Below are 18,837 nucleotides of genomic sequence, written 5' to 3' on the forward strand. Positions count from 1 at the left end.
ATAAGTAAATGCATCATATATTGCCATCTAAAGTCATTCATTCCATAAATAATACCCATAAGAACAGCAAAAGCCATTGAGTGGTTTCTCTATGCCAAGTATTAGCCTAAGCTCTTTACACGCATTGCATCTTTTAATGATACTGACAATATTAAAAAAATTAAAGCTGGATATTTATGAACAATACTCACATACCACAGCACTAGATAAAAGGCATATAGAAAGAACATGTTAGATTCCAGGTCTGGAGAATCTTTCTAAGAGATGATGTTCATTAAGGAATGAATTATGTGGATATAGTAGAAGCCAGTAACTGCTTTAGTCACAAAATATCTTATATGGGAGAAATAGATCAATGGTTGTTAAGCTGCAGTTATATAGGAATGAATAAAGAGTTCTAGTGTGCTACTGCCTAAAAGGGTGCCTGTAGATAACAAGCACGTTTCACAAAGTTTGAAAAGCTAGAAGAAAGGACTTTTAAACTTCTTACCATAAAGAAATAGTAAATATTTGAGGAGACAAATATATTTAACCTTATTTAAACATCATACAACTTACCATGTACCCAAACATCATGCCACTCATTAATATGTGTACTTTTGTGTTTTATGTGTCAGGTAAACATAAATTAAAAAAAAATACCCACTTCCTAAATAGGGAAAAAAGCATGTTACCAAAAGGTACCAATTTAGATGAGTCATTATGAACAAATAGGAGACAGATAAAGAAAAGAAAGGGCATTCTAGGAGAGGAAAGAGGCCTAAGGACAATGACATGTGAAAGAACATGAGGACAGTGAAAATTTCAAAGCCATGTAAGCATTTTCTTTGACCCTCTTTTCTATTAACTCTGCTAAGCTAATGCCAAGGAAAGGGGTATGTGATTCAATGGATGAAGGATTAGAAATTAACATAGCCAAACAATGAAGGAACATAAATCTGAAGATGTTTTGAGAAATGCCAGCAAACTATTTATGAGATAAGGATTTGTATCTACATTATATATATATATATATATATATATATATATATATATATAACATATACATATAAGAGAACATTTATTATTGAATTATGGAAAGATAAATCTCCCAATTAAAAACTGGGCCAATATTCTAAATAGACATTTCACCTAAGGTGGCATACAAATGACCATAAGCACAAATGAAAAGCTGCTCAATATAATTAGCAATTGGGAAAATGCAAATCAAAACCATAATAGTATTTCACACCTACTTGGATGGCCATATTTTTAAAAAAACCACACAATTGTCAAGGAGCATGTACTACATGCTTTCTTTCAGTGTACTACATGTCAAAGAGCATGTGCTACATTTATTCTTTACTATAAAGAAACCAGAGCCGTCTACAATTCAGTATAACTATAAAATAGTGCAGCCATTGTAGTGGGTAGCCATTCCAGCTTTGATCTGGAAGTTCCAACCCCCATTGAGACTTCGGCAATGTCACGCCTACAAGGCGGGGCCAAGGGAGGCGCCTGGGGACCCGAGAGCTGGATCGGCGGGCGCTGGCTCTGTTGCGGGACCCTGGACTGGAGAGGTGGACCAAGCAGAGCTCCAGAGAACACCGCTGGACTGTGATACACCTTCCCCAGACTCCACGACCTACCTATTCCTTAATTTGTAAGTTACGCCATTAAATAAATCTCCTTTTAACTACGTGGAGTGGCCTTAATAATTTCACCAATATCTGGCGCCCAACGTGGGGCAAGTTCCAAAGGCCTGGGTGGCTCCCGCCGTCAGCCTCCTCCCCGGCTGGCGGGTACCTAAACCCGCCTGCAGAGTTCCATAGAACCAGGGAAAGCCTACATGGTTCCATTCCCGAAAAAGGGAGCAGCTAGTCCGGTCTCAGCTCCCTAGCTTAGCCCCCAGACCAGCGAAAAACCGCTGTGAGTGAGGCGATCCCCCTCCTCCCCGAGTGCGGGCCCCAAAGTGGGACACAAGGAAAGCGACCACTGTACTCTGCCAAGACAGGGTAAGATGGTCTTTCAGAATTCCTGCTTCTGAAAATGGTCTGTCAGATACTTTAGGCCTGTAGCCAATTTGAATGCACCAACAATGCTGAGAAACATTAGGTGACTGTCCAGGCTGCCAGCTGTCTCCGTCTACTCTCGCAAGATTCCCGAAAGTTGCTTGCATCCATCTACCATTTCTCAGGTACCATTATATTCCTTCTCAGGTCTTTGATGGGATTGAAGACTAGCAGTTATAGTTACAACTTAGTAGATAGAATATATTAAGTATTAGATTCAGGTTCTTTAAGATAGGACACCTTTTGGAATGATCTTTGTAACATGCCATTTACCTATGCTCTACACTTCTCTGGATTTTAGTATGTGTTTCTTGCTTGATATTGTTTGCATTGGTTGTAGTTCCATCTTATCTAGGTCATTATCCCTCATTATTCCTGGACAATATTTGATAACCATTCCTTTGTATATAGTCTTGTATTAGGTCAGAACTTTCTTATTTAGACAAAAAGGGGGAGATGTAGTGGGTAGCCATTCCAGCTTTGATCTGGAAGTTCCAACCCCCATTGAGACTTCGGCAATGTCACGCCTACAAGGCGGGGCCAAGGAAGGCGCCTGGGGACCCGAGAGCTGGATCGGCGGGCGCTGGCTCTGTTGCGGGACCCTGGACTGGAGAGGTGGACCGAGCAGAGCTCCAGAGAACACCGCTGGACTGTGATACACCTTCCCCAGACTCCGCGACCTACCTATTCCTTAATTTGTAAGTTACGCCATTAAATAAATCTCCTTTTAACTACGTGGAGTGGCCTTAATAATTTCACCAATAAGCCATATTGGCAAACACTCCGGCAGTTCTTCAAAAGATTAAACACACAATTACCACAGGACCAAGCAACTCCATTCCTAGACTCATATAAAAAAGAAATGAAAATATTTGTAAATATATAATCATCACAGCATTGTGCATAAGCTAAAAGCTGGACGTCACCAGGTACCCATCAATGAACAAATGGGTGAACGGTATGTAGTGCATCCATGCAATGGGAATATTGTTTGGTCATAGAAAGAAAGGAGTATGGTACATGCTATAACATGGATGAGCCTTGGAAACTTTTTAGTAAGTAACAGCAACTAGTCATAAAGACCATGTATTTGATAACTTCATGTATACGAAATACTTAGAATACACAGAGGTATGGAGCTAGAGAGATTAATAAGGATAAGGAAGGGGCTGGCAGCAGATGTAGAGTGCCTGCTAGCAGATACAGGTTTTCTTAATTTGAGATGATACTATTTCAGAAATAGACTATTGTGATAGTTGCAAAATCTTGTGAACAGTCTAAAGCCCACTGACTTATACACTTTAACTAGGTGAATTATATGGTATATGAATTGCATCATAATAAAGCCCTTATTTAAAAATTAATGCATCTGAGAGCATATGATACTGAGAATTATCATCAAAGGACTGCATAGTAAAAGAAAGACACTGTCAATCTGGGATAATAAGGAGAAGTCAAAGAACTGAAGCCTTTATGAGAAGCAAGCACAGATACAGTAGCAGTCAAGGAATGGGGGCAATGAAATTATCCTTGACTTTCAACAATCAGTCCTTAAGCTAACTCTGGGTAATCTTCTTACTTTGTACATGTAATTTGTACTGCTAACTCCATCATGGATTCTTCTGGGATTTGTTTAAGGTTCTAGGAATGCAAGCTGATTATGTATCAAATGTCTTTCTAGGCACGTTGACAGCCTAATTTGTTGCAGCCTATTTAATAAAGATGACTAATCTTCTAGAGTCACTCAGGCCAACCAGATGGAGACCTTATTTGGTGTACCCATCACTTCTGATCAGCTACATTTCCCCCTGCAATATTCTCTGTTTAGCTTGGGTGGAAGGAAAAGAAACATTTATCATAGACCTTACTTTTCCATAAACTGTGACATTTAATCTTCGTATCTTTCACCCAGATTACAAATAAGGAAACTGGTCCAGAGAGGATAAATGACTTTCTCAAAGTCAGATCACTAGCCAGTAGTACTATAATTAGAATTCTAGTTTGGGCTGAGCTAGACGAATCAAATTATTCTCATTACAGTTAGGAAATGGGTAATCACTCAGGGTGAGACTTCCTAAAACAGTTGCTCCCCATGGATCTTTCCCCTTGACAGTACTGGAGTTTGCGTTGCTGCTAATTTTAACACAATGATAACATTTATATATTAAACACTTCTCTGGCTTATTCCCTGGACAACCACACATCCAAAATTATATAGAAAACGGTTCCCTGTTAGTGCTTGGTCTTCAAATCTGTTTGTGGGAAGGTACGTTTTAAAAATATTATTTTTATTAATTCTTTGAGAATTTCATGCAATGTATTTTGATCACACTCAACCCCTCTCCAAACTATTCCCAGATCTATCCCCACCTCTCTACCCACATGGCTTCGCTTTTTCTTTTTTCTTCTTTTTTTTCCTCTTAACTCACCAACTTTAATTTGTATTTGCATTTCCCAGGTGTGAGGCCTACCCTAGAGTGTGGCTCACTTGCCCAGGGGGGTCACACTCTTAAAGAAAACAACTCACTCTCTTCCAGCAGCTATCAAATGCTAATAGCTCCCCAGCTAGGGTGAGACTGTGTGCCAACTCCCCACCCCTACACTGGGATATTGTCTGTCTTGCGTGTGCACCTGTCTTGAGCACACTGTCACAACTGCTGCACATTCATATGTGCATTTGTCCTATTGTGTCTGGAAAACTGTATTTACAGAGTCATCCATCCCCTCTGCCTCTGGCTTTTACACTCTTTCTGCTCACTTCTTTCTGGACGATCCTTGAAACTCTGGGGGAGGGATGTGACATAGATTTCTAATTTAGAGCTGAATATTCTTCAGTCTCTTTTTAGCTGCACATTGTCGAGTTGTTGGTCCCTATGCTAATCACCAACATTACACAAAGTAGCTTTTCTGCTAAGGGTTGAGAGATGTACTAATAGGCCATTAGGAGTTTTTTAAATACTAAGTCAATTTAGGAGTATAGTAGTAGTCTATTCTCCCCTAGAGACTAAGACCAGTAGAGACACAGGTTATTGGCCCCAATAACAGTGTCAGGTATGGGTTCCATCTCTTGGAGTGGGTCTTATATCCAAGAAAATATTCATGCGCCTAACATTCGTGCCATTCTCATACAGTATCATGCCAGGAAAGTCATTACTGTAGCTCACGGGGTTCACAGCTGGGTAACAATGATGATTATGATTCTCCTTCAGTAGCTTGCACAGCGTCTTTTAGCACTATGAAAACTAGCCAGTAAGAGTGAAGCTTCCAGGTCTGTACTCACTTTAATTTTTCATGTTTTATGACTCAAGTATGTGGTGTCTTCACCAACAGGGTCTTGCCATCAAGTTCTGGAGAGTAACCAAGAGCAAAGGCACTATCCTGAAATGTTTAGGGGCCTTTGGGACATCACTGTCAAAACTCAAAGAGGTAACCAGGACCTGATACTGGTGGTTTTTATTTGCTAGTATGTGGTATCTAGTTGGGGTACTGTCCTCCAGTGATAGGATAACTTCCCTTAAACTCTTTGATTGTATGTATTAGGTATATATTTTAGGATGCTTGTACAGTAGTAGGTTTCCATATGGCTTTTTCAAAGGCCTTCAGGATTAGTTTTCCCTCCCCAGATTCCCTCCTCTACCTTGGCCTCCCATCCACCACCCCATTTAATCCTTGTTCCATTATTCCTCTTTACCCCTTTATATCGCTGCATTCTATCGGCCTTCCCTAGAGTGATCCCTTCCTTTCCTATGGCCCCTACTAGTTATCTAACTTCTGTGGGTATTGCAAATTAAACACCTATCTAAAGATTTATAGCTAACATCTACATATGGAAGGAAAATGTGATGTTTGCCTATCTAGGCCTGGGTTATATCACTCAGGATGACTATTTTCAGTTCTACCCATTTTCACTATTTATTTATTTATTCATTCATTTATTTATTAGTTTATTTGTTTTTTTTTTCAAGACAGGGTTTCTCTGTGTAACAGTCCTGGCTGTCCTGGAACTCACTCTGTAGACTGAGTGTAGGCTGGCCTTGAACTTAGAGATCCATTTGCCTCTGCCTCCTGAATGCTGGGATTAAAGGCATGTATCACAATCTCCAGCAATTTTATTTTTCTTAACAGTTAAGTAATATTCCATTCACATTTTTGTTGTGCATTCCATTTCCTGGCTATTATGAATAGAGCCTTAATTGAACATTGATGAGCAACCATTGCCATAGTAAGATTTAGAGTTTTTTGAATACCCAAGAGTGGAATAGCTGGATTGTGCGGTAGATTGATTTTCAGCTTTTTTTTTTAGGGGAGAGCGCGAACGCAGTCCCCCACTACCACAAATTATGCAGTCGAGTTTCCCACATTTGGGGAAATCGCAGGGGTCAGCACATCCGGAGTGCAATGGATAAGCCTCGCCCTGGGAAAACCACCTTCGTGATCATGGTATCTCCCCTGCCAGGTAAGTGTGATTTTCAGCTTTTTGAGAAAACTCTACGCTGATTTACACAGTGGCTGTACTAGTCTGTAATCCCACCAGTGGTGAATAAATGTTCCTCACCAGCATCTGCTGCCATTTGTTTTCTTGATTTGGGCCATTCTGACTAGGTCAAGATGAAATCTCAAAGTAGTTTTAGTTTGCATTTCCCTATGGCTAAGGATTTGAACATTTTTTTGAATGCTCCTTGGACATTTGTATTGATCTTTTGAGAATCCTGTTTAGGGGGCTGAGACAGAACTGATTGCCTCAGTTCAAAGTTAGCTTAGACTATAAAGTAAACTTCAGGCTATCTTGGGCTACAGAACAAGATCTCGTCTTAAAACAAACAAAAAAGTAGGATACATCTGTGCACTGAGTACAAAAAGTATGTGATTAAATGACAAAAAGATAACAGGGAAAACATTCAGGCTATTTTAAATGTTCCCTCACTGTAACAATGATTTATAATTCATCTTCTCTATCATCTCATTTACTCATTCATGGAGAAAATAATCCATGGTTGTTGGTGGGAGAAGATTCTTGCCTCTGGTTTTTTTCCCAGTATTTTAAAGCTGTTCTCTAGTACAAGGACATTAAAGTAGCATATTACTTCCTCTTATGTTCTTGATATCTACTTAAGCCCTTATTATTTCCTCACATGGGCTGGAAAAGTCAACATTGATACTATGTATACAGTGTCAACATGCCAAAAGACTGAACTGTCTTTCTCTCTGGCCCTCATATTTCTGCTGAGGATACCCAAAGGACAACAAACTTTAGAACCCATCTTTCAGGATTTATGGATCAAGAGTCACATTTTAGAGATAAGGAAAACGAAGCCCAGAGACATTACACTAAACAGATTATACAATAATTATAAGCATCATCTTTCATTATAATATATACTACTTTAAGTAGTTGTTTTTGATCATAAAATTAATCTAGGATGATTTCATTTTAAGATACATTTAGAAATGTGTATATATATATATGCATATATATGTGTGTGTATATATATACATATATATAATGTTACTTAGCAAAAAAGACTGTCAGATTTTAACTTCATCTAGAAGGCACTTATGGCCATCAATGACTCTACTGTTCTCTAATTCATCAATGACCACAGAAGTCAGTAAGGTCACTTGGAATGTCAACGTCCATGCAAAATAGTCCCAGATCCCTGGCGCTTTGTGTTCCTTAGATTTCTGTCCCCTCCTTTCATGTTAGTTATTAATTCTTACATCTATCAATGGGACTATATGCAGTAGCCTCCATCCCTACTCCCACACCTACTATGTCCAATGAGAACTGAGACATCAAATAAATGTGATATTTAAGACTATGACAAAGACAACTGCATAACAGAAGACGAACTAGAATATTTAGAATGGGAAACTTGTGATTTTTTTTCCTTTGGCTGTTAAATAACAGAGATTAGAGTCAATGGTGGCAAACAGGATATTCTTTAGGGAGAAAGGAAAAGAAATAGGAGGAAATGATGTAAAAACAGTGTGTGTGTGTGTGTGTATATATATGTATATATATATATGAAATTAAAAATAAATTTAAAAAATAAAGTGACATGCTATCAAGATACTCTACACAAATAAAAACAATCAACTGTGGGGATGATTTTAAACTCAAGAACACATGCATTTTTTGACTAATATTTCTACACTGGTGGGGTTTTGTTTTTCTAAGTAATAGATTCTATTTCTAAGTAATAGATTCTATTTCTGAGAAATTTTATGTTAACAATAGCTGAGCTGAAAACAAATTTTCCAGGCACCTTTCCTTCCCACCCCCACACATTAACAGCCTCCCCACTTATTGATATCCTGCACTTCAAAACAACAACTAGAAGGTTTTGTAACTGTACAAATCCTCCCAAAGAGACAGTAGAAATTACCTGTAACACCACAGAACTGTGGGTATTGCTGGTAAAGATCCGTGTGTTTCCTGCCTTGCAAGACTGCAAATGGGAAGAGAGCCCCATTTCACTGCTTGCAAGGCACAGTTTCATGTGCTGGTCGTCCTCGTCCACAAGAGATCTGAAAGATTTATTAAATGAAAAGGTAAGGAAAATGAAAATGTGCATAATTCACAATAATGATTGCTGACAATCATCTATCTATGGAATACACTGAGGTTCATTTTACTGCATTCTAACTTCATACCCAGTCCACAGCATAGAAGAAATGCACATGTTTAAAATGCTTTCCAAGAATAGAAAATTTAGAAAAGAACTGAGAAATCAACTAAAAGATATTTTTAAGCTACAGTCTCAAGAAACTTTTAGGGTGACAATATTTGCTTTGTATATTTATTTTACTATTCAAATAGCAATGTCATCAAATTGTGTCTTTCATAGTTATGCTTAATTTCAAGTATCTAATTTTAGAAAGAAAAAACTAGTAACTGATGTATTTAATCACTGCTCTCTATCAAGTACTTGCCAAGAACTTCACAGGTGAGCTCTTTTACTTTAAGACAACCAAATGCAAAAGGTCATATTATTAGCTCCCTTTTCCTTTCTTTTTATATTTTATATATTGTGTATGAATGTCTGCCTGCATGCAGGTCTGTATATCACAAGTGTGTCTGGTGCCTGTAGAGGTCAAAAGAAGGAGTCAGATCCCCCACAACAGGAGTTACAGATGGTTGTGAGCCACCATGTGGGTGCTGGGAACTAAATTTTGGTCCTCTGCAAAAGCAACAAATGCTCTTAACCACTGAACTATCTTTCCAGTCCCTATCTTTTTTTTTGTTAAGGAAAGCAAAGTTATAAATAACTTATCCAGGTTAGTCAAGTAATAGAATCAAGATTTAAATTTAAATATGGCTTTATTTCAATTCTCATACACCCCTATTAATAAAAGTAAAAAATAATTGCAATATATTAATGCAGTACTTCATTTTGCTGTTATTAGTAATCACTCTAGTCAACTCTAACCAAATAAAATTTTACACATGAAAGAAAAATTTTAGCTTTTTTTCCCTCAGTTTTGGATTGTTTACAGAAACAACTATATTCTACTAGCATTTCCCCTTTTCAAAGAAATGAATAACATAAGTAAATGAAAGACATTCCTAAGTATATATTAAAATAATAACTTTTTCCCCAAAGGCTGTAAGAAAAGAATGCAGAATGTGGAGTCACCAAGACACTTAATTACCAGAGATGATAATGAAACCTTTGATAGTTACAGGGCTTTCCTTAGGTTATACTAAAAATTGACCACCCTAGAATGATCTGTCATTATTTCTTACAAGAAGCCTTTTATACCCCTAACTCTATAAAGCTAAAATGGATTCTGGATCATGTGCCTAAGAACAAGAAGTCCTTGGCTCTGAATTGGTTTGGTTTGTGCATTCATGATGGATACTGCTAAGTGGATATTAGGAAAAGAAAGAATATCAATTTAAATTTTTCTACTTAGCTATAATTTCCTGAAATTTAAATTATTTGATTTCCTATCTGGACTATCCAATATCAAAGATTTCGTCCTTTTCCTCTAATATCTATAATCTGAGCTGCTCAGTTTTAATAAGAGTTTTAAGACTATAGCTACTTTATACACAAAGATGTTGCTTTTTGAATACTGACACCAATCAAGTGCTTTTAAATCCTGCAATAATTAGCAGAAATTCTTGCCTTAAGGGTGACATCAATTCTTCTTAACAATATTAGAGCCATAGTACAATGAAAAATGAATTAATAAAATATAAACCATGTTTTATTCATCTCTCATAGATATTTAATAGAGAATAATTCAAATTAGATTTTGACAAGCATAAAAGAAAATGAACATAGCCTTCCATTAAGGTTTCAGAAATAGCTTTAAAAGGAATGATATACGATATATATAATTTACATAGCATGCAAAATATTCATATACATGTTTGTAGACAGGCACTGGAATTTATAGCATCAATTGGAAAAGTCAGAAATAGATAGACGGTGTGGCACGTCTCTACCCAGAATATATCTATCCATCTAAAATTATTTTAATAGCAAATTCAAGCAGACTGTGCTATTAATTTCTATATTCCCGACACACAGCCTGGTATGAGAGGCTTAATTTATGTCCTGTGACTGAATCTGGAATCTCATTTCTGTGAATCATTCCAAAGACATTTCTTTATCATGCAGTGCTTAAACGGCCATCAATTATCATTTTTACAACAAGGACAGGAGGAAAGCTGCAGCTGCTCTGTCCTCATGACATATCCTAGAAGTTGCTTCTTTGAATAAACTACAGATAACAACTTGTTTACTTGTCATTTGTCCCTTGCTCTCAAATTTGAGAAGGTTTACATGAAAATGCAACCCTTTCTTGGCAATAGGAGATAGCTGGCTTTCTAATAATTACTTCAAAAGCTGGAAAAGCCTTCATACTTGACTTCTGGAATACTGAGGAGACTGATTCTTTAACATTCAAAACACTCCCTATTATTTCTGCACCAGTAACAACAGTACATGTCATGTCAACCTTCTTAAGAAACTCAATATGCCCTTCTATCTTCTTTTTATTAAATTTATTGACTACAAGGGAAGATCATTGTTCTTCAACACTGTAGGGAAGTAATAGCTTTCTCTTTCTGCAAAGCCCAGGCTACAATTATATCATGTTATGTTAAGGGATTATTTATCAAACAGATTCCAGACCAAAATTTAAAGAAAAATTATTTTTCAAGTCATATAGTTAAAACAATATGCATGCCAGTGGTTCTCAAAGGGCAGAGGAAAGGAAGGAATTTTGCTTCCAATCCCTGCCCCTCACCACACACACATCCCTTGACAATGTCTGTGGACATTTTTCATTGTACCAACTGAGAGAGGGGGAGGCAATTACTGTCATCTCTTGGGATGCTGCTAGACATACTACAGTACACAGGTCAATTCTGTATGTCAAAGATGTTCTCAGGGAAAAAATGTCAATGGTGCTAAGGTTGAGAAACCCTGGTATAGAGGGAATGACTTCCACATGGAGTGTTTATCAAGTAATTTCATGTTTTAAATATTTCCCAATCCTTGGCTTGACTCCACGAAGTAATGTTAGCAGTACAAAAACACAGTGGGAATTATTAATTACACTAAATCTTCTAAATCCATCTTAATAGAATACCTCAGCTCTCCTCATTCCTAACATTTGGAAAACTTGAGTATTTACAACAGATCAGTAGATAATAGCTCTGATGTTTATAAGATAATTATGTAGAAAATATTTTTATATTTTATATAAGAATAACAATTTCTTAATTCTGCTTAAAACAACTGTTGACTTTATTTAATTTTACATAACAAGTTAGAATCTTGTAAATCTTGAGCAAATCCTGCCATTTTATAAATACTAAGAGGTTGCTTAGAGGAGACAATGTCTAAAACTTGAATCTTTCTGCAATAACATGAGAATCTAGATATGGCTGCCAAACTAAGCCTGCACACTGAACACATTTTATTTTCAAATCAACATTGAACCACCCAACAGAAAACTAATCTTTCACAAAATGTGTTTGTTAAAGAAAATAATCGCTGTTTTGTTGCTGTAGTTGAAGAGCTGTGGTTTAGAGATGAGGCACTCTCTACGTCATTACTAAAATCCCTGCAAACATAAAAAAGTTAAACATTTAGCAGTGCATTTACTTACACTGTTGTTTGAAGGAAGAAAAAATCTAAGCAATTTGTTATTTTGTTAAGAAAGCAATGCCAACATTGTAATCTTGTCTCAAACTTTCCATATTTTACAAGAACCTCAAGGAAAACATATATAAATAAATACAAGTGGACAAATTCATATAGACAAATGTACAAATAGTTAACAGATAAAAAATGTTCAATTTCTTCAGTATACCAGAACATGCAAATCAATGCACAGCATCTATCTTTTAAACCTATAAATTATCAAAGAGTAGAGCATAAGACACACTCAAAATCACTAGTGCAGACATGCATGAAGTCCCTAGGGTCTATGTGGAGCTGTTCATCCAAATGGATATTTGACAAAAGGCCTCAAAATTACTAGACCAGTCCTTTTTTTCTTTCTTTTTTGATAATGAAGGATTGTGCATTATATCTATATCCTAGGAGACTGCCACCAAAAGAGTGCTCTGTAACTCTTGTTAAAATGTTTCCTATACAGAACAGTGATGAGTAAGTTCATTTGCTCAAGGTTCTATGAATAACAGAATATTCTTACAAATTACCATGCCAATCACATTTGTTGGTATGCTCCATGGGAGGGCACCTCTAATTTGCATTGAGTCCAAACTCAGAAACTCCCTCTGAAAAGTCCTCAATCTCTATATCCAAAAGACTACTGAAACCAATACTATTGTGTTGGAAATTGAGGTATCATCTTGGTAAGTTATAAAATGCACATTTCATTTTCTTGGCTTCTAGCACCACAAACACAAATCCATTTTAAATGCAAATGCCAAGGAAGGTGACATTTCACTGTCACATCAAGGAAAAGAGAATAGTTTAGTGCTTTTTGAAATTATTATCATGAGAATACATTAAATCCAGATGACTTCTCTTGGTATAGAAGTTATGTATGCCAACTTATACACTGGTGGCTTAACTTTTAGCTTACAAATAAAGAACCGCACACTGACATTGTGAGGAAATAGTCTGCCTTGTACATTCCTGAAGTGCTTGGGATTTGTCAGAAAAAAAACATGAATCAGGAAAAAATGTAAAGTATATGAACAACAGCTTTATTGTTTCTCTCTATTTGGTTACTGGTTAGTTTCATGGTGCAACTTTTGGCTTGCCATCATTTCCTTAGACATATTAAATCTAACATGCATTGTAATAACACAGTTTCACTACAACAAACCACTTGTGTCTCTTGAGTTAGTCCTAAAGTATAACACAAATATCTTAAGTTCCCAGATCGATAATGTTATCATAACCAAAAGTTACTGCCAGTGGGTGAGCATGTAAGACAACAAACAAGACAGCCATAAGTGCTTTAACAGTGCCACAAAGCAGACTAGTTCATCAAGTCAACAACTCAGCCTTTCCACACCCCAGCCCTCGGGAAAAGAAAAGACAGATTTCAAACTCACAGTTTCAAAAGAAAATCAAGAAAGGGGTTTTCTTCAAAGAAGTACTCTCCTTCCATTTGTTTGTCTGCTCTGAAGTAGAGAAGTGTCTGCTAGCAGCAGCATTTGCTAAATGAAACATTTCTTGTGATAAAGTTGCATGGCAGGTGGAGGAGAAATTCTGCCACCTGTTCTCATGCTCATTTGAATTGGAGTGCTAAATCTGTCAAGGTATTTCCTTCCACCCTTGAGAAGTGAATCAAAAACTTAAGATGATAGGATCCATTTCCCACTAGTTTTCAGATAGATTCAAAGTATGAATTGAATGTTAAATATATTAATGGATTTTTTCTCCTTTACCCATCCCAATCAAAAACTGAATGATAAATCACACAAATTTCAATATTCATACTCATTCATTTTATCTTTTTCCATCATAAAAACTAGGGAAATACAAAATTAAAATCAGGAACAAAATGTCCAACTGCTGAAATTAGATAAATAAATCTGATACAGTTGTTTAAAAAGTGAAAAAAAAATCCATAGTATTTCAATAATTGAAATATCAGTCTACTAACTAAAGTGTCATTTACATGAGGAAATTAAAAATATCGTGGTAGCTTGTATGAATAAGGCATAAATTAATTGCTGGCTAAGAAATGTATGGACAACATATCTCCTTAATAAGATTAGGCTCAAAAGGAATCAAAAGAACAAAGCTTTAGTGAGTTATTTCTATTTTTATGATAAATGTTAGGTCTATTATTAATGATCAGAAATGGTTTTACTAAAAGAAATTTTTAGCATAGGCAACATTTTTATTTTTATCAATAGCTGCTATGTTTTCAATATTCTGTTTCTGCCATGATAATATAAACATCCAGAAAAAGAAAAATAATCAAGGTAATAAGAATATGTCAAAATGGCATTTCAAAGTTAAGAAACTATTGTGCATATTTCTCATATTCATACATCTATCACATTCAAAATAGAATTACATTACTAAGTAGCTGATGTCCATAATAACATAGGAATAAGATCATTTACTCAGCACCTGCTGTGTACTAGGCACTGTGCCAGGCACATTCTCATATGGTACTTAATCCTCATGACAATCCCACTTTCAAGACTGGGAACTGAAGCTTGGGGAGGTTAATGCTTCACATACATATCATAACTATGACTCCAAACCCATGTCTAAACCTAGAGTCAACATTGTTTCCATTACATGAGGGCTAAAAGTTAAAAATAGAGAGACCGTACAATGATTCACATTTAAAAGCTTATTTTATAAATACAAGAAAGATATCATAAAAATACGTTCTGTTGCAGGAAAGTAATTTTCTGATTTAACTAATTGCATCCAAAATACCCTGCTTAGGAGAGGATGATGGTGAGAGAACAGTTAACAGGTACAAGGTCCAGATGGTTCAGTACAATGACTTCTAATGATCTATAATACAGGATAACTATGGTTGATGAGAATTAACTGAAGACTTAAAAATAGCTAGTAGTGAAGTTTTTAATATTCTCAAAATAAAGAAATAACAAATATCCAGGGTTATATACACCAATTTCATTGTTCTGATTATTGCACATATGTGTATATAGAGATATCACAGCGGATCTTATGAATATGTAAAATTACTAAAATGCCATTTATAAAATTGAAAATAAACCATTTTAGTGAAGCATGCTTGTAGTCTTAACTACTTGAGATGCTGAGATAGGAGGATCTCTTGAGCATAGGAATTTGAGAGTAGTCTGGACAACACAGAAAGACCTTGTTCCCCTCACACAAATAGGTAATAAATGGGGCTAGAGAGATAGCTTAGTATTTAAGGGCATTTTCTGCTCTTCCAGACAACCTGAGTATGATTCCCAGCACCCACAGGAGACAGTTCATAACTTTCTTATAACTCCAGCTCCAGGGAATCCAACACCCTTTTCTTGCCTCCAAGAGCACCTGCACAAACATGGGAAACACACATGCATACACACATGCACACAAATACACACACACACAAACTCAGGCACTAACTCATAAAAAATAAAATAAATCTTTTAAAAACTATTAAAATAAACATATTATAAAAATAAAGTATCTACTTTTATCACTCTAGTTTCATAAAAAACAGTATCAATGGTAAAAAAAATATGTGTCAATATGTGGGAAGGAGTAGTACTTCCTGGATCATAATTCAGATCAAGTTTAGGGAGATTTTGACATTACTGCATTTAAAAGAACAGATTTTGAATTCCACTGCTGACTATCATCATCACAAAAATAGCACTATGACACAGATGAGGGAATTGGCTAGACAAATGGGATGACAAATGATACTCCATTAGATAACTGTAATAGGATGAAAGTTAATTATCCAAACCCAAAAGCATTTGCACGGAATATTTCAATCCTGTCCTTGAACAACTCTAAAATTAATGATTTTGCTCTCAACCTACCATATTTTAATACTTTGTTCTGCTCTCTTCATTTAAAACACTGATACTAATTAAATTACATCAAGTTTCATATACCTTGACCAAAGTGTCTTCTATTTAAGAAGCTTGGTTTATATATTATTTTTATTCTTCATATTTTCTGTAATATTTTGGAGATAAAAAGATGAGCACATAGGTAGACAGTAGTTAAATAGATGGAAATATGGAAGAATGGGTGGGTGGATGGATTGTAGAGGATAGTGAACAGATAGAATTCACTATATATTCTGAAGTAAAAATAAAACACTAAGTGAAGAAACAAATTAGTGAGTGTTCATTCCATTCCTGACATACAGAAAACATCTCATCCAGAGAGCCCATTTTCTTTAGACAGCCACAAACATGAGAGATTGCACACATATATTTGAATGCTTAGGGAATGGCACTATTAGGAGGTGTGGCCTTGTTGGAGGAAGTGTGTCACTGGGAGGGGGATTTGAGGTTTCAAAGCTGAAGCCAGGTCTATCGGCTCACTGTCTCTTCCTGCTGCCTGTGGATCTGGATGTAGAACTCTCAGCTCCTTCTCCAGCACCATGTCTGCCTGCATGCTGCCATGTTCCCCACCATGATGATAACGGACTTAACCTCTCTCTGTAAGCCAGCCCCAATTAAATATATTCCTTTATAAGAACTGCCATGGCCACTGTGTCTCTTCATAGCAATAGAAACCCTAAGAGAGGGGTATGGGTATAAGAAGATGTCAGTATGTACAAGTCAGTTGGGAGAAACAGCAAGTACTCCAATTACCATCAGTTATAGAGAGAACACAGAAGTTATCCTCTAGTAACACACAAACGTTTTGGCAGAATGTTCTACCCTCCAGCCATTAATCAATCAGGCCTGACTATCAAGAAGACTCAGTATACCTGCAGCTTCAAGTTTAGCTTCTCTTCTTTCAATTCTCAATGAAGAAAGTGGAATGGACACTCCATCGCCTTCAAAATCAAGCCAACTGGCTTTGAAACTGTTTTCTTACAGAGCATTGGTCAACTCTAGGATCATTTTACCCCCATTATCTGTAGCTCACCAATTCTGAAATTTGACTATTATGTTACGACATATCTAAATAAAAGATCAATAATATGAACAAACCGGGTTTCACCTGCCTAGAATTCTAGTTTATTAAATATTCAAACACTCAAGTTATACAACTTCAATATTTATTTAGAAAGCAGACACCATAAACCACAATCAAATTAGCAACCACCAAGAGAGATCTATTGGGGAAAAGAAGAATCATCTAGTAGGATAAAAAGTGAAAAGCCTAACCTAATTTTCTGGATTGTCCAGTTATATTCAACTTATTTTTTATTATTTTATGTGTACAGATCTTTTGCATGCATGTTGTGAAGTAGTAATAAAACACCACCTTAATTTGAGATAATGAGACACAATCCTCTTTCACTCCTTTACATATAGAACATTAAACAGGGCTTTTATGCAAATTATAACATATGACTCTGAGTAGGTGAGAAGCACACAGAAAGAAATGAGTCATCAAGTAAGTGAGAACACTAATGGGGTGTTAAGTTTTCCCACTGGTTAGAAAACAGTACCTACTATCTTCACTATATCTTTATGAGCTACTCCTTAAAGTAACAGTTTCAAGTCTTTTCACATGTCTACAGTATTTTATATGGAAATGAATTTGACTACACAGTTCCCAATGATACTTTCTGGGAACCTAGTCAATCAGAACAAATTTCAGGAATCTCCAATACATTCTGTTATCATGCATCCAAATGAACCGTGGATAAAATATTTTGGTTTCTAAAAGGCAACTGCCATCATCAAAACACTTCTGTCATCCCCATTTTATATATTCATGATGACAAATTTCATATGCATTATGGTTTAGCATTTTTTGCAGATAACTGTTCTTATAGCTTAGAAAACTATCTCTTTGCTCAAAGGTATTTAGTTAAGCACAATTTGCTAAACAAAATCTCAACTCTATATTCTTGGCTTCAAGATATCTGGGTCTAGTCCTCCTTAACTGAGCATCCCAACTAATTCATGATAAAGATTCTTGATTAGAGAATAAATAAAATTTATATTATAAATTAACAGCTATTTTGCTTTAGAGTATATTGATTTTATCAGGTACTACCATGCCTTTTATCCACATTCAACCAAATAGTATGGAAAAGAATCTTAAATTTAATTATTCACTTAATTTACAATCCCCAGCATTCCCCATTGGTCTTATACATCACATGTTTGGGGATAGGGGCAGAGAAATAAAAGAAGGGGGTAGGAGATGGGTTAATCATGAAAGAGATATGAAGAAGCCTTGTGAAAACCCACTAGTTTTTTTCTGAAATATGTGTATGAGTGTTTTGCCTCCCTGTATATCTATATGCCATGAGCATGTACGATGGCTGTGAAGGCCAGATGATGGTATTGAGCCACCATGTGGGTGCTAGTAATTGAACCTGGGTCCTCAGGAATTGTAGCCAGTGCTTCTTAATCAGTGAGTCATCTCTCCAGACCATGAAAACCTGTTAGTTTTTAAAGATTATATATATTTAAAAACATTCATTCAGAAGTATCCTCCAGGAGGGGATAATGTTCCCACAGGCATAGGTGATTAAAAATCACATTGCCAAGAACAATTTACTACCCTTTGAGTTATTATTGGTCACGAAGACAACACAGGCTATTGCTACTGCTCTTTTTGCCTACCAGAACTACTGCTACTGAAGATATCACATACTTTGTTAAAAATCAACCTCAAACTAACCAGAAAACTTCTTT

At 36.2% G+C, this 18,837-nt stretch overlaps 1 protein-coding gene and 1 non-coding gene across 7 annotated transcripts in view; both read right to left on the reverse strand.

Moving 5' to 3' along the window:
• Positions 1-18,837, reverse strand: part of Klhl13 (kelch like family member 13) — a 165,694-nt gene that overhangs the window by 24,652 nt on the left and 122,205 nt on the right. For all 6 annotated transcript variants that reach the window (XM_052738090.1, XM_052738047.1, XM_052738056.1 and 3 more), the window contains one exon: positions 8,438-8,579. In XM_052738090.1, the coding sequence (XP_052594050.1) occupies positions 8,438-8,579 (142 nt within the window). The remainder of the gene's footprint in view (positions 1-8,437; positions 8,580-18,837) is intronic.
• LOC128118286 (U1 spliceosomal RNA) lies at positions 6,352-6,515 on the reverse strand. The gene has a single exon (XR_008221118.1). It is a non-coding gene; the product is annotated as a U1 spliceosomal RNA (small nuclear RNA).

This window comes from Peromyscus californicus, unplaced genomic scaffold (assembly GCF_007827085.1).
Source record: "Peromyscus californicus insignis strain IS unplaced genomic scaffold, ASM782708v3 Scaffold_10__1_contigs__length_136768540, whole genome shotgun sequence".
NCBI classification, from domain to species: Eukaryota; Metazoa; Chordata; class Mammalia; order Rodentia; family Cricetidae; genus Peromyscus; species Peromyscus californicus.